Source organism: Cervus elaphus, chromosome 12 (assembly GCF_910594005.1).
Source record: "Cervus elaphus chromosome 12, mCerEla1.1, whole genome shotgun sequence".
Lineage (NCBI taxonomy): Eukaryota > Metazoa > Chordata > Mammalia > Artiodactyla > Cervidae > Cervus > Cervus elaphus.
Genome location: NC_057826.1, coordinates 49348929 through 49364101, shown reverse-complemented (window position 1 = coordinate 49364101; position 15173 = coordinate 49348929). Strand labels below are relative to the sequence as shown.

Below are 15173 nucleotides of genomic sequence, written 5' to 3'. Positions count from 1 at the left end.
TGCAAGAGTTATTTTACCACAGGAGGTCCTGGTAAGGAACGTGGAACTAACAAGCCATCACCAACTGGAAGAGTTCGGGAAAGGTCAAAAGGAGACACCCCATGTCCTACCACTTTCCAGAATCTTCCTTGCTGGCATCCATTTTGGCTGAGCGATGCATGTGCCACCAGGAAGGACCCTGAGTCAGAATGATTGGCCAGAAAACCTGGAAACTAATCCCGTCACCTTTAAACCTGAGACATCTAGCCATATGGAAGAGCAGTCCTCCTGGGTTCCCTTACTCTCCTGCCCTCTGCCCCCATGCCCCTTTCCAATAAAGTCTCTTGCTTTATCAGCTCAGACAATTCATTTCTGAGTGTTAGAAAAGAGACCACTCTCTGGTCCTGGAAGGGGTCCCCCTTCCTGCAACAATGCTAGGGGACCATGTAAATAGATGAAGAGAGCAGCCAACCAAAGGATTGTTCCAGAAAGTATCAGGCTTTCTCCTCCAGCACTTTTCAGCGAGGAGGCCACATTCTTGGGGAAAGAGAGAGGTGTGTGCTATCATCCAGGTCTGGAGTCTGTGCAAACAGCAGATCCGGCAGTAGCTCCGGGAAAAGACTCTGGGGAACTTGTGAACCTTCAGACAAGCGGCTGCGTTCTGCCCTTCTGACGGCTCCCCTGCACTCACCTTTGAACGGGGACTGGGCCCGAGTCACCAGGAAAAGGCTCTTGCTCTTCTTGCTTTGCCGCTCTTGGCGGGTGTGGTAGCCTAGCGTGTTGCAGCGACCCTTCTTGCAGCTCAGACACAGGCCTTGGCTGAAGCTGTCCATGTCCCTGCACAGGTAGGCTGTGCTCTGCATGTCAGCGTGCAGCAGGGAGTCGATGAAGAGGTGCACTGACCGCTCGTGGGCACATTTAACGGTCTGGGTGATGGCTGGAACACAGGGCAAGAGGGATGTTATCATCCCGTAATCCGGAGGATCGCCTTGCTTCTCAGTGCAGAGTAGCACCATCTCAGGAAGGAGGATGGGAGTGCTGAGGTCACAGGTCAGCCCACTGACTACAGTGGTTGGCATAGCTGGCGGAAAACTCCACAAAGAGTAGACCGTTTGCAGGTACTTAGTGTAGGGGCAGAATCCCAGGCTCTGAAGGGCTGCCCAGGGCACTCTGTATGTTACGGTAGGTGTTTTAATAGGAGCCCCGAGTCACTAAGAAAATACTGAGTTCTTTAAGCAAGTGTGTGTGTGTGTTAATCGCTCAGTCATGCCTGACTCTGTGACCCCATGGGCTGTAGCCTTCCAGGCTTCTCTGTCCATGGAATTTTCCAGGCAAGAGTACCGGAGTGGGTTGCCATTCCCTCCTCCAGGAGATCTTCCTGACCCAGTGATCCAACCCAGCTCTCCTGTGTTGCAGGCAGATTCTTCACCATCTGAGCTACCAAGAAAGTTCTCTTTAAGCTATTCATTTTGGAAATATTTTAGTCTCAAACAGTTAAAAATGCACAACTGCTGATACTGTAAGGCTGAGATGGCAGAACAGGCTTGTGTGGAATGCCTCTTTTTATTTATTTAATTAAAAAAATTATTTTATTTTTGGCCGTGCTGGGTCTTCGTTGCTGCACGCAGCCTTTCTCTGGTTTCAGAGAGCAGGGTCTACTTTCTCATTGTGGTGCACAGGCTTCTCATTGTGGTGGCTTCTCTTACTGTGGAGCAGAGGATCTAGGGTGTGTTGGTTTCTTCAGCAGTTGTGGTGCACAGACTCAGTTGCCCCATATCGCATGGAGTCTTAGTTCCTGGACCAGGGATGGAACTCATTCTCCCTGCAGTGGAAGCGGGGAGTCTTAACCACCGGACTGCCAGGGAAGTCCCTGGAATGCCTCTTTTCTTAATAAAGCTGGCTAAGCCAGTGCCCAAGCACTCTTGGGACTTGGCTACTGGTCTGGTGAGGGCTGAGCCCTCCCCGACCATGTCCCAAAGCAGCCACAGCCTGCCGGAAGTAACTGGCCGGATGACCAGCATGGGGTTTTGCTTTTAGAAGGATGTGCTCCAGTGACCAGGTCTAAATGGACCTAAGCCAAAACAAGTTTAGGAGGTTTCCATACCAAGGGTTTTGACCTTATTTTGGGAGGGGAGGTTGTTTAGTGTTCTCTAGGAGTGTTGAGGAACCACCACAAGGTATGGTAAGAACTTCCTGTGAAAGTGGACCCCAGGTAGCTTAGCCAAATCATTTTCCCTAGGATTAGTCATGTCAGTTCCTGGTCACGAGCGGCTCTTTTTGTTGAGCACCCACTATGAGGCAGGTACTACTGAGTACCTTCCCTGGATATTCACCACAGCTCCTCAAGGCAGCTCTTACAAGTGAGGAAACTGAACTTCAAAGACAGTCTCTAACTCACACAAGCTCACCGAGCCAGGAGGTGGTGAGGATGGTAAAGCAGTCATCAACTGACCATGTCAACACGTTCACCCCAGAATGGGATCACTTTCAAACATAAGGGTGAAGAAAATGGAGAAAAACCACCCTAAGGTGGGCAAGCTAAATAAATATACTTGGTCCCATCATTCTGACGTTTAGCACAAAATAGAAAATGGTAGTAATTGGGCAGAGGCATTCACCAGGTGATCAGCTAATGAACAGCATCTAGGGGTCTCTGTTGACCTTAGGGAGGGTATAGATCTGGGAAGAGGGCTGGCTGATCACCAGGGACTGCTGGTGACCAGAGGTCAATGATAGGAGAGAGATGTTAAGGAATGATAAGGGGAAGTTCCCAGAAAGTTCTCAGGCGTGGGCTGGTGAAAGGCTGGGAGTCCAGCCAAGATGAGATAATGTCGAATGTGAAGGTCATTCTGATACAGGAGACATGAAGGTGGTTAAAGAAACACAAGATAGTGTGTGCTTAGCTCAGTTTTCAAATGATTGGGAGAAGGTGGTAAGTGGGGGTGGGCTGGGGTCTCCAGTTGGCTTAGAGTGAGTTGGCAGGTGTCTATCAGGATATTATTTTCTAATAAAGAGAAACTTGGAATGCCTATGAAATGTATGGTTTTTGCTCACATTTTTGTTCTTTAATCCAGGGCCTGTTATCAAGGTTCATGTTAATGTTTTGGTTTTAGGGTTTGAGAGAGAAGGGGGAAATCATGACCCAGATAATGCCACAGTCATTTTCTGCACTGAGACAAAGTTCCAAGGAAGTCACAAGGACCTATTTAGAGCTAAACTTTGAATTGGAAGAATCTCAGTAATGAATGTCCCGTGGGGTCAGCTCATACTTGGAAGACCATGATCTAAGAAGCCGTGATCTATTAAGTGGATTAGCCTGGGGCCAGAATAGAGGCAGCCCCCTGAGTGAGGAAGCTTCTGGAGAAAGAGGAATGACCACAGGCAGCAGGGCTCAATTTTCAGAAGGGCTGATACCCCAGGAGAGACTTGTCTGGGTATGATGAGTGGAGATGAGAAGTGGGAATTCCTGGATGTGCCCTCAGCTCATCCTCCGTGTTTGAGCTCCAGCGACCACTGCCTGTGAAGAGGAAGGTCTTGCCTGGGGAACAGCACCCTTTCCCACACACATAAGCCCTCTCTGCATGGAGTAGGTGACCAAAGTGTTGAGCCCCATCCTTGCCAAACTCCTCCCAGAATCTCGCAGATTGGATTCCCCTGGATCCAGAGGCCACACCAACTGTGGGGAGTGTAAGCCATTGTAGGCTAGTGTCTCTTTCTCACCGTTTAAGCCATGCTTGGCGAAATGTTTGTAGAGCTCTAGGAAGTGGCATCCGGGCTGGTAGGAACCCCCATTGGGGTAGAAGTCATAGTGTGCTATGGGCTGTTTGATGCCCACACTCAGGCCCATGTGCTCCCAGGTAAAGGTGTGAATGGCGTCCACAAAACTGGCATCATCCGGTGAAAGCCGGTCGCTGAGGGAGGCTTTTTCAAACAAAGGGCCTGCGGCATCCAGCCCTAGGAGGAAAGCAAGGGGAGGATCAGATTGGAGCAAGAGGAGGCAGGGAGAAAGGCTCTTTTTAGCTTTCTGATGTTATTGCACATTCATGAGCTAGCAGGAAGAAGAAAATCCTAGGGCATAATCTTTCTCTAGAAAATCTTGCCATGACTTTTTTGCACTAAAATTAAAGTAATTCATGGTGCTTAAAATCGGACACAGGCTGGTTATTATCTATGGGGAAAAGAGGTTTGCAGGAACTATCCAGTGGTAGAAATGAGGTTATAAGGGAATGCTTGATTTATTTAAGCAAATCAGTTTTAAGTACCTTTCAAGCTACTTTCGAGAGCATCTGTTTGCATACAAAAAACCACTGTGTTATTGTAAGTAGTTCTAACCTACCCATCAAAGAAAGAATTTATTTGTCTGCATGTTGTCAATAATTTCCCTAAACAAGCTGGCTTTCTCTCTACACTAATGTCATTTCATTGGAATGTTCAGAACAGCCTTAGGACATTACTGTTCTCTGGGGAAAATGTCCTGAGCAAATAGGACTGCTCACAGCTCTGGTCCTTAAGTGACAGATATGTTTGCATGAGACAAGTGGCAGTCTCTGGCAGACTATAGTTGGGGAGTATTTATGCAGTCTAGGAGTTTTGTCTGTCTTTCTTGCTTTACCTTTTCTGGAGGACCCCTTGTTGACCCGTATCAGGCCTGGCTTCCATCCTTGGTGGGGATAAAGGAATTGACACGGGGCCATGACAGTCCCTGCTCTCCAACCCTCACCTGTAGTTACATGTGAAGGCTGTGATTTATATTTCTTTGTTCATCAGGCTATGAGAGGACAACAGAGTAATTAGCTGTCCTGTCACTTCTGATGTGTGTGGGCCTGGCTAGTAATGCCTGGTGTGACCTGTGACACCAGCCAGCGTGGAGAGGGTGCCAGGCCCAGTGCTGCCTCTCTGCAGTTCTGACTTCTCCTTCTAGGCCTGGTTTGTCTGTGAAGGGCCTCACTGGCCTTCTGTGATAAGTTCTTGTGGGAGGTCTGTTCACTGCCAGCCTATTGAGGGTTAAATCATGGAGGGCACCAAGTACTGATGATCCATGGTCAGGCCTCCCCAGTCACCAATGAGATGAAAAAAAAAATGGAAAATGAATTCTCATCATGACAGACTGGCTTCATTTAAATGTCTGCCATCATCCTTATCTTTTTTTAATGCTAAAATAAATCTCTTCTTTTATGAAGGAATGGTCACAGTAGATAGCAGTTGCCAAAAGTGTTCTTTCTTGATAAAATAAAAGGTCACAGCAACTCTATTCATCTTAAATTTTGTTCAGACTGTTTTAGATTGTGAATTATTATTTTAGGCTGCTGGGTCTTGAAGGATGAGTAGGCATTTGGTAGGTAGACTAGGGTTTGGTATTCCAGGCAAAGGGAATAGTGATTGCAAAGGCCCAAAAGGATAAGAGGCCATGGCGTGTTTGTAGTAGAGTAGAGAAAAATCTAGTGTCATGAAAGCCTAGAGCCACAAGAAGGGACCAGGGGGAGGAGACGCTGGAGAGCTTTGGGAACGCTACACTGAGAAGGGCCTTGTCTAGGCCTCCTAAGCTTCACCCTGTAGGAATCAGTGGGCCTCCGAGACTGGGCTGAGGAGTCATCTCATCAGGCCTGTTCCTCTGAATGTGACTCTGGGTCAGCAGGGGGGAGGGGGGAGGATGGGTGGGGGGGATGAAGTGGGTGTCTGGGCAGCCTGCTAGGAAAGGCCTTCTTGTGCGTCGTCAGCTCTTCCTAAGTATCTCGGGGTGTTTCCGAGCTGGCAAGGAGCTTGGGGTTTTTGGTGCTGGGATCCCTCCCCCAGTGCAGATGGGCCCCAGCGTAGGACCCACGTGTTTCACTAAAGTGGAAACAGAGGTCCAAACATGGCTGTCACAGGAAATGTAAGGCTGTCGTTCTTTTTTTTTTTTAGTTTATTTTTAATTGGAGGATAGTTGCTTTACAGTGTTGTGTTGGTTTCTGCTGGACAATGAAGTGAATCAGCTGTGTGTATGCCTATGTCCCCTCCCCCTTAAGACTCCCTCCCACCCTCCATCCCACCCCTCTAGATCAGCACAGAGCACCGGGCTGAGCTCACTACGTGATATAGCCGCTTACACGTGCTGGTGTGTGTCCGTCAGTGCTGCTCTCAGCTCGTCCTACCCTTACTGTCCCCACTGTGTCCACACATCTGTCCATTCTCTCTGTCTGCGCCTCTGCTCCTGCCCTGCAGATAGGTTCATTAGTACCATTTTTCTAGATTCCATGTATATGCACTAATATATGATATTGTTATAGCTGTCATTCTTTAATTCACGTTGGGCTTTTAAAACTATAGGTTGGAAAATAAACTCTTTCCTATTACAAAAGTGTACAGAAAGTGTACCTTTTAGGTCCTATTTGGCACGACTGTGAGAGGCATTTGTTTGAGGAAAGGCGGTGATTTGCTCTAAATTCTCGGAGAACAGCAGTCTATGGCAGCGGTCATGTTTGAAATAAATAGTGCTACAAGTCCTCCTGTGAACTCTAATACAGCTCGAAGGAAGCCGGGGGTGTGTTAATTATGAGCCTGTTGGAAAAGCAGGTCCCTGCTCCACGCCCCCATGCAGTCGTGGAGATTATAGTTGTTAGTTATCAGGCATGGTTACCTGTAATTCTCCCAATCTTGTGCTTTCTGCTCATGTAACTGCCAGCGAATCCTGAGACGTGTGCACCCAGGCTGTACCCAATTAGATGAACATGGCTTGGAGAAAATTGAACAGATTCCTGGAAGACAGTGGTGAGATGGTGGCAGGAGGGGGAGAGCTGCCTGGATAAAAGCCTTTCGTGGGTCCAGCCTGCTTGGCTCTCTGTTCTTTGTACCACAAGTGAGATGCTTAATTCCTACTCAGGACCCAAACAGTTTTCTCATCTTGCTGACTCTGTCCTGTTTCCTCTCAGGCTCAGCTACCTGGGCCCCTGCCTGGTGATGCCACCTCTTGTCTGCCCATCTTTGTTCTTGCTGTTGAGTCGCTCAATTGTGTCTGACTCTCTGAGACCCCATGGACTGTAGCCCGTCAGGCTCCTCTGTCCATGGGAGTCTCCAGGCAAGAATACTGGAGTGGGTTGCCATTTCTTTCTCCAGGGGATCTTTCTGACCCAGGGATGGAACCTGTGTCTCCTACATTGCAGGTGGGTTCTTTACTGCTGAGCTACTAGGGAAGCCCCCTGCACATCTTTACATGGACATGAATTCCTTGCAGGAGTGATATCATCCATGCTTATGGGAGTTTTATAGTTTACAGGGTGTGTTTAGACCCCCTAGTGCATACAAAGAGGTGAGCATAAGAGGAATAGATGATTCTACAAGACAGGGCTTCAAGGAGGCATCCGAGAGAGCCCTGGGGTCTGGTCTGTCTTGTGCCTTCCTATTCCTGTGAGCTTAGCAGAAGTGGTTGTCTTGTCTTGGCTGCTGTAGGAGACCAGCCTAATTCACTCAGTCTTGGAGGAAGGGAGGGGAAGGGAGAAGAGGGAAGAGAAGAGAGGTCAGGGCAGGTCTCACCTGCAGCCACTGAAGAAGAGCTGCGATCTCCTGGCCGACGAGGCGAGTGTTGCGGACGGCAGTGGTGTAGTGGTTGTGAGCCAGGGTGACCCATTCTGCCAGCCCCACGTTCACTGGCTGGGCCAGGTGAGACTTCAGTGCGGCTACCATCTCCCAGACCCAGTCTTCCAGTATGCCGTCCACCTGAGGGTAGGTCCGCAGTATCATCAGCCTCCCGTGGAGAGAGGAGGGAGCCCTGGACAAGCTCCCTCTTTTTTCTTGCTCACCTCTTCCCTTCTCCAACTCTGGGCTCATTCTGGGTCTTTCCTCTCCAAGAGAAAGGGCTTAACCTGGGGCTTCTCAGCACACTGTCATTTGGGGCCAGATATTTTTTTGTTGTGGGGGCTGTCCTATGCATGGTAGGACATTGAGCAGCATCTCTGCCTCCACCCACGAGATGCCAGCGGCACCCCATCACCCCCCACCCCAAACCCCAAGCTGTGAAAACCAGAAATGTCTCTGGACATTCCAAATGTCCCATCCCTCAAATGAGAACCATTGTCTTAACATTCTCTATTTTAGGACTTTGCAAGCCTTAAAACAATGTAAGTGCTTGTAGATGGGGCGCTGAAAGACGACCTGTCCTTTGGGGGTTGACTCCAGTGTTGCCTCCTCTGCGAGGCCTGTGCTGCTGCCCCTCTGAGTCACACCTCGCTCGCTCGCTCTGTCCCCACCCACTGTGTTCTGCTTGCCTTGGGGGGACTAGCACCGTGAGCGGGAACATAGTAGGAACTCATAACGATCAAGTTGATTGATTATGGAGAATCATTCTGTCCATGTACCTGATTGAGAGCCAGTTTGCAGGACATGCCTGAAGGGTTCACAGAGCAAACATGTTTGTGTTGGTTCTTGAAGGATAAATAGGAATTCGCAGGGAAGAATCAAGGTGGGCAGGTAAGTGCGGAGGTGGTTGGGGGCAGAGTGGGTATCTAAGGGATTCCAGGTAGAGGAAATCATGTCCAGAGGTGTAGAATCACAAAAGGGCAGTGTGGTCTGTCCGGGAATAGGGGAAAAGTTGGGTGTGATCGAAGATGAGAAGACAGAAGTGAAGCTGGACAGCAGTACTGATGGTCTGGCTCGTGAGTAAGATGCATTCATTTAATAAATGTCCATCTAGGACCTTCTGTGTGGATGTAGCATCTTGGGTTCAAATCTAGACTCTTCTAGTTACTAACAGAGTAACCTTAGGCAAGTTATATAACTAGTCAGTGGCCCTGTTTCCTTGTTGGGAAGATGGGGATAATAATAGTGTCCTTCTTCCAGGATTGTTGTGAAGATGAGATGGATGAATAGACATACAGCACCTAGAACAGTGCCTGGAACACAGTGAGGACTCAGTGCATGGCGGTTGCCACAGCCGTTGTTGGTATTTTTATTACCAGCAACAGTACATGTACTTCAGTTTGCACAAGATTTTGAAAACAAAAAACTCATTCTAGTAAAAGGATCACAGGGAGAGGACCCTGCTGTCTTCATGTTTGTAAAATAAAATATTTAGTCAGCCATTAATTCAGTTAACAAATATTTTTAGAGCACCTAATACATTCAACAGCATGGATCCTGTCCAGCAGAAGATAAGAGAAGGGACACAGTAGGCAGAAGGCGCAGCCTATGTCGAGGCCAAAAGGAGAGAAATCACCTGGTCTGTGGAAGGAGCTGCAAGCGGAGGTGAGGGGGAGGCAGAGAGCGTGGTGGTGGGGCAGCGTCAGAGGGGGAGTGCCTGCCCTGCTGTGTGCAACCTGCCTTGCCTTGAAGCTCTCAGCTCAAGTTCCCCCCTCAAGTCAGGCATCCAATTCCATGCTTTCCTTAAAGGAATAGGGACGGAGCCCCTAGCTCAGCTGGAGAGAGGTTGCTGTGAGGAGGTTGCAATGTGATGGGGCCCCTGTCAAGCCCATCCTTGACAAAGGTTTGTGGGCTTTGGAGCATGAGGGTTCTGGTTTTGGATTTCTGTCCACTGAGGCCTGTGTGACTGTGGTTGCTGCTTGACCCTTCTGTGCTGCAGTTTCCTCATCTAAGAGATGAGACTAACTCAAGTGGCCATGTAGGGAGGTGTGCGGATTAAATGAGCTGACCACTAACGTAAAGGGCCGAGCTCCTGTAGGGCCGCATCTGTATTAGGTCTCTTCTCTAGGGGCAGGAGAGCCTTTACCACCCTCACTGCCAGCCCTGTGCTGTGGTGGAATCCCCGCCCCTTTTCCCTAGGATGCGTGCTTGTGTGCTAAGTCACTTCAGTCATGTCTGACTCTTTGTGATCCAATGGACTGTAGCCCACCAGGCTTCTCTGTCCATGGGATTCTCCAGGCAAGAATACTGGAGTGGGTTGCCTTTCCCTCCTCCAGGGGATCTTCTTGACCCAGGAATTGAACCCACATCTCTTATGTCTCCTGCGCTGGCAGGTGGGTTCTTTACCACTAGCGCCACCTGGGAGGCCCTAGGATGGGGCTCCTTTAAATCCTAGGAGGAAGGTGCTGGCAGCCTACAAGAGGCCCTGTGCTTTTCTGGGATGGCAATAGTAGACACCCAATCTTGTGGCCACACCCACATGGCATCATGTGGTTCCCACTACCCCATGAGGCCAGGTGTGGGGTCTGTTTTGTTCGTGTGAAGGGTATGAGTGAATACATGTTGAAAGACTGGTGGTGGGCAGATGGGCTCATTTTTCTCTCTAAGGTAGGATGGATGGGGGTCTCAAGAGTAGTTTTCAGAGAGATGGTAGGGAAGGGTTTTCAAGTCATGAAATAAACCCCAAATCTCTGCAGGTTTCACATTGTGAACCATGCTTCAAATTGTGGGTGGCCTAGAAACTAGTTAGGCAGAATTTCTTCTTGGAAACATTTGTTTGACTTCAATCATTGCCCACAATATTCTTTTCCTCCTTCTTCCACAGTAATAGAATTTTAGCATCACTGAAAAGCTACACTTTCTCTAAGAGGATACATATCTCAGCCACCTTTCCATCTAGGTATGGCCAATGGATGTAATTGGAAGCATTTCAGAGATGCTTCTGGGAAGCTAACCTAAAAAAACACACTTGTATACCAAAAGCCAGTGGACGAATTTTATGGTTTCAAATAATACCTCAATACAGTTGTTTTTAAACAATCCTACTTTTTGACTTTTTGTGTGTATACCTTTTACTACCTTGTGCTACCTGGGATGCAGATGTGATAGCTAGTGCTCTGGCTGCTATCTTGGATTATGAGGATGAGGCCCATACTCCAAGGATGGCACCATTGTGAGCAGGGAATGAACTAGGTAATTGAGGACTTCATTGACTAAAGCTCTTTATTAGTTTTGGGTGACGTACATCTGGACTGTTGTATGAAATGGAAAAAGAAAAAAAGCTTCTGTTTTATCTGAACTACTGCCAATTTGGGTTTCTGTTATCTGCAGCTGAGTTTAACCCTTACAGATAGAACATCTCATTGGGAGACTGTGTCTTCTGGCTTCCTCTCAACTCTTGGGAAACATGCAGATTCACCTTCATGAACTGCAGTCTCTTATGGGCGCTTATGTGCTGTGTGACCTCTTTGAGTCACATTTTATTATATGAAATGTGGAGATAATTATACTTCCCCTGCCCTGCTTACTCATGAAATTGAGATAATCAATGAGATAATGCGTGGGGAAGCACTTGGAAAATTAGAATGTACTTTACAAATATTATGCATGGAGTTGTTATCACCAGCTCCCTATCTCTTTATTAAAATTGAACACACTATTGAGGGGGAAAAAAAAAAAGTAAAAGCAGAGAGAAAAAAGGCGTGTCAGCACTTCCTACCAACCACCCGTGGACTATCATCACCAGTGGCAGCGAGGAGTTGAAGCCACACTGCTGTAACGTGTCTGAGTGAGTGAGCCGAATCTGACAGCCCTTATCGGTTTCTCCTCTAAAGAGCAGAAATCTGGTTCTTGTCTCCTTCAATGTTTCGTTTGTTTCAGCAGCTCGAGATCTCCTTCCAAATGATTCTGGAAGATAAAATTGGGGACAGTGCTTCACCTGGCATCTGTTCCACCTCTGCCAGTCCCGGGACAACCCCAACATTTGTAAGAGCACTAGGCAATAAGGTTACCGCAAGGTGCTGGAAGTAGGCCTGGGATGTGGCTTTGGGGAACCCAAGGAGCATTTTATTTCCAGCAGAATGGCCATTCCTTTCCTGGGAGATGATGGAGGGTGACCAAGGAGGACCCCACACAGAGATGAAGAGGTCCAAATCCTCCATCCTGCCATCCCAGTGACCATAGGATTGGCCAGTCAGAACCCAGACTAACTCTAGGTCAGTGGGAAGATGGGAGAAGCAACTGGGACTGAGGTCAGAGAGGATAAGTGTTTCACCCCAAATCATGATGCCAATTAAGTGGTGGGATTTTGGACCCAGTATCTCTGACTCCAATTGCTCACATCCCTATGCCAAGGAGATAGCACATAGAGCATCTCAGTTAGACAACACCATGCATTCTGTCATGTGGCTCAACCTGTTCTCACACGTAGTCTTGCATGGACCAGGTAGGATGGGGGTGGGGAGGACTATAAAGAGAGTGATGAATTGTGCTGAGGGGGAGCGGCATTCAGGGAGCGCTTTTCAGGGGGAGTGATGCTGATGCTGGCCTGGAGAGTTGAATGAAGGCTTGTGTGTCCGTATGGGTGGGTGAAAGGAGCTTCCTGAGAGGCAACAGCTGAGGAAGGGCTCAGAGCCAGGAGACCTTGTGGGTATAAGGAGGCAGAAGAATGGGCAGCCAGAGTTTATGGGCCCTTGGGACGCTGAGGCTTTATGCTCTAGATGATAAGATGCTGCTAAAGATTTTTTCAGTAGAAAAGGATAAATGAATATCCATTTGGAATCTTTCAAAGATTGTGGGAGGGTGAGGTAGGGAGAAAAAGACTGTTTTTAAGATTATACCTCCTGTTGTTTTCCTGAAAGGCCTTCTAGCTTCTCTTTTGGGGGAGCCTCACCCTGACTCTGAGCCACTTTGTGGAGGGTGAGCAGTCTCCCAACATCTGTCAAGATCATGGTGTTGGTCAGAGACACAACCCTGTGATCAGGAGCGGAGTGGAGCCTGAGGGAGGGGCTGTGGTCCCAAGGTGTGGCACCCCAGGAAGGGTGACATCTCTTCTGCCAAGATCAGGAATCAGACCGAGAGCCGGGGAGGATGCTCCCACAGCCCCTGCCAGCCGAGGGGGGCCTCCCCTGTGGCTGAGGGGTGAACACAAGGCCATACCAGCAGTTTTGGTCAGTGAACTCAGTTCAGCCCAGTTTCTGAGAACCCTGATCATTCCTTCTGAGCACAAAGTCATTCAGGCTTCTCAAACAATAAGTCTTGGGCTTTTGGTTTCTGGGGACAGGAGGACAGAAAGATGATGAAATGACAAAGAGCAAGGAGAGGTATTAATGAAACCAATTTTCCTACCCAAAGGTTATTAATTTGAAAGGTTATTAATTCCCAGCAAAGGGCAATGATTTTTCACAATGATGACAGAATGAAATGCATCATATTTTATTAAAAGGAGAAGTGAGGGAGAATCTGAATAACTTCTCTGAGCTAATGAAGAAAATTTCTGGCACCGAGAGTGGCTTTTCCAGGCTCCCAGACTGTCTGAGCTTATCCTCATTCATGCAAGCGTAATCCCAGATGGTGCTCCCATCTCTTTGCATGCACTACTCCCCTGGCCTCTACGTCAGAAGCCAGGGTGTCATCTTACACTATTTTAGCAGCTATTTAATCAGTCCAAAGCTTCAGGTTCCCAAATATCCCTAGAATCCAGTGCCTTAGCTCAGGCGCACACTGTTTCTTGCTTGGTTTATTGCCACAGCTTCCTAAATGGTCTCTCTCTGGTTAATCTCACCTCCCTCCCTCACAGTGCTGCTCAAAGACTCTTTCTAGAACAGAAATGACTATTATACCCGTCAGTGACTTTAAGATTCTTGGTATTGCAGCCCAGGCCGTCACCTGAATGGCAACCCTGATCCCTCAAATTCTCCCCTCTCTACGCTCCCCTGCTGTCCCAGACTGCCTGCAGTTCCCCCATTGCCATTTCACTTCCCTGCCCCTTTGCATTCTCACTTCCCTGCCCCTTTGCATTCTCACTTCCCTCTCTGCTATTCCTTGGTGAACTCTGGTCCATCCGTTACAATGGTACTCAAATGTCACCCCCTCCGGGAAGCCTTCCCCTCTAGCCAGAGGTAATTACTGCTGCTGCTGCCAGCACCTTACTGGGCCCCTGATCCTAGGGTCAGTTGTTTGTTTCCAGGCATGCTGTTTTCACCACCGGGCTGTGAACTCATGGAGGACAGACCTGAGGATGCTTGGTAACTGCTTAGTGTGTGATGTGGTATTCTGTGGGGTCCAGGTCTCAGATTAAAGGCTATCATTTGATTTGTCAGCCATTTATGCACTGGGACTCAAGGCAACTAATTTTCTTTTATCCAGTGATTGAATAGCTTTATCTTCCTTCATTTCAGGATAGGTGACTTGAATGCTAAAAAGACTATATAAAATAAACGGGGGATAGATATAATACCCATCTTGTGAAGTCATTGCAAGGATTAAAAAAGGTGATATTTGTAAAGACCTTAGAATAATGCCTGGCACACAATTAGCACCCATGTAAGGGTATGTTGCTAAAATAAATGTGGCTCAGAGCCTCCAGCATCTTCTATTTTTGATCCATGAAATTCTTTCTATGAAAATTTATCCCAATTGCCCTCGTAGGACCAATTCTGTCTTATGTGTATTTACTCTGGATTTAGCTGGGAGAATCAGCTCTGGCCCCAGTGCCTGGGACTTTGGAGCTATTCAGGAGAGTCCCAGGGAAAAGCAATTGTTAGATGGAAAGGCTCATAAACACCTGGACTGGGCTGGTCTTTCCCTTTTCTTCCTTGGGGCTTGGCTCTCTTTCAGCATGTGTATGAGTGAGGAAGTTGTATATATATTAATTCATTTAGTTTCTCAACAAATACTTATTAAGCATGTATTATTATATTCTGCCCTGGGCCCTCTCTAGGTACTAGTTTTTGGCAAGCAGGGCCTGATGTCTGTGTTTCAGGACTCCCCAGTCCAGTGGGAAAAGCAAGAGTGAGAATCAGCCATCGCTTGTGGTTGCTGTGAGTACTGCAATGGAAGGACACCTTGCGTAGGGGTTCTAGGGAAGATGCCAAGAGAAAATGAGGCATCGGTTGAGTCTGGAAGGATGAAAGATTCTTTTTTCCTTTTTGCTATTCTTTTTTTAAAATTTATTTTTAATTGGAGGATGATTGCTTTACAATGTTGTATTGGCTTCTGCCATACAACAACTTGAGTCAGCTGTAAGTATTCATATGTCCCCTTCCCTTAGGTCATCTCCCACTGCCATCCCATTCCTCTAGGTCATCACAGAGCACTGGGTTGAGCTCCATGTGTTATATAGCAAGTTATCACTAGTTATCTGTTTTACATATGGTAATGTATACATTTCAGTGCTACTCTCTCAGTTGGCCACACCCTTACCTTTCCCCGTGTGTCCACAAGTCTGTTCTCTATGTATATTCCTGTCTTATGTGTATTTGCTCTATTCCTGCTCTGCAAATAGGTAGGATGAAAGATTCTTTAGGCACTCACATCTAGGAGAAATTGTTGAAGAAAGAGGGGCTCTGTGACCTGAGTATTGA

General features: G+C 47.8%; 1 protein-coding gene across 5 annotated transcripts in view; it reads right to left on the bottom strand.

The window, feature by feature from the left end:
* LIPC (lipase C, hepatic type) overlaps positions 1-15173 on the bottom strand; it is a 181688-nt gene that overhangs the window by 17403 nt on the left and 149112 nt on the right. For 2 of the 5 annotated variants that reach the window (XM_043920419.1, XM_043920418.1), the window contains exons 4-8: positions 11309-11496; positions 7489-7671; positions 6596-6713; positions 3700-3933; positions 671-916 (exon numbers count right to left, since the gene is read on the bottom strand). In XM_043920419.1, coding sequence (XP_043776354.1) covers positions 671-916; positions 3700-3933; positions 6596-6713; positions 7489-7671; positions 11309-11496 — 969 coding nt within the window. The remainder of the gene's footprint in view (positions 1-670; positions 917-3699; positions 3934-6595; positions 6714-7488; positions 7672-11308; positions 11497-15173) is intronic. The other 3 variants (XM_043920421.1, XM_043920422.1, XM_043920420.1) reach the window with 2 other exon arrangements.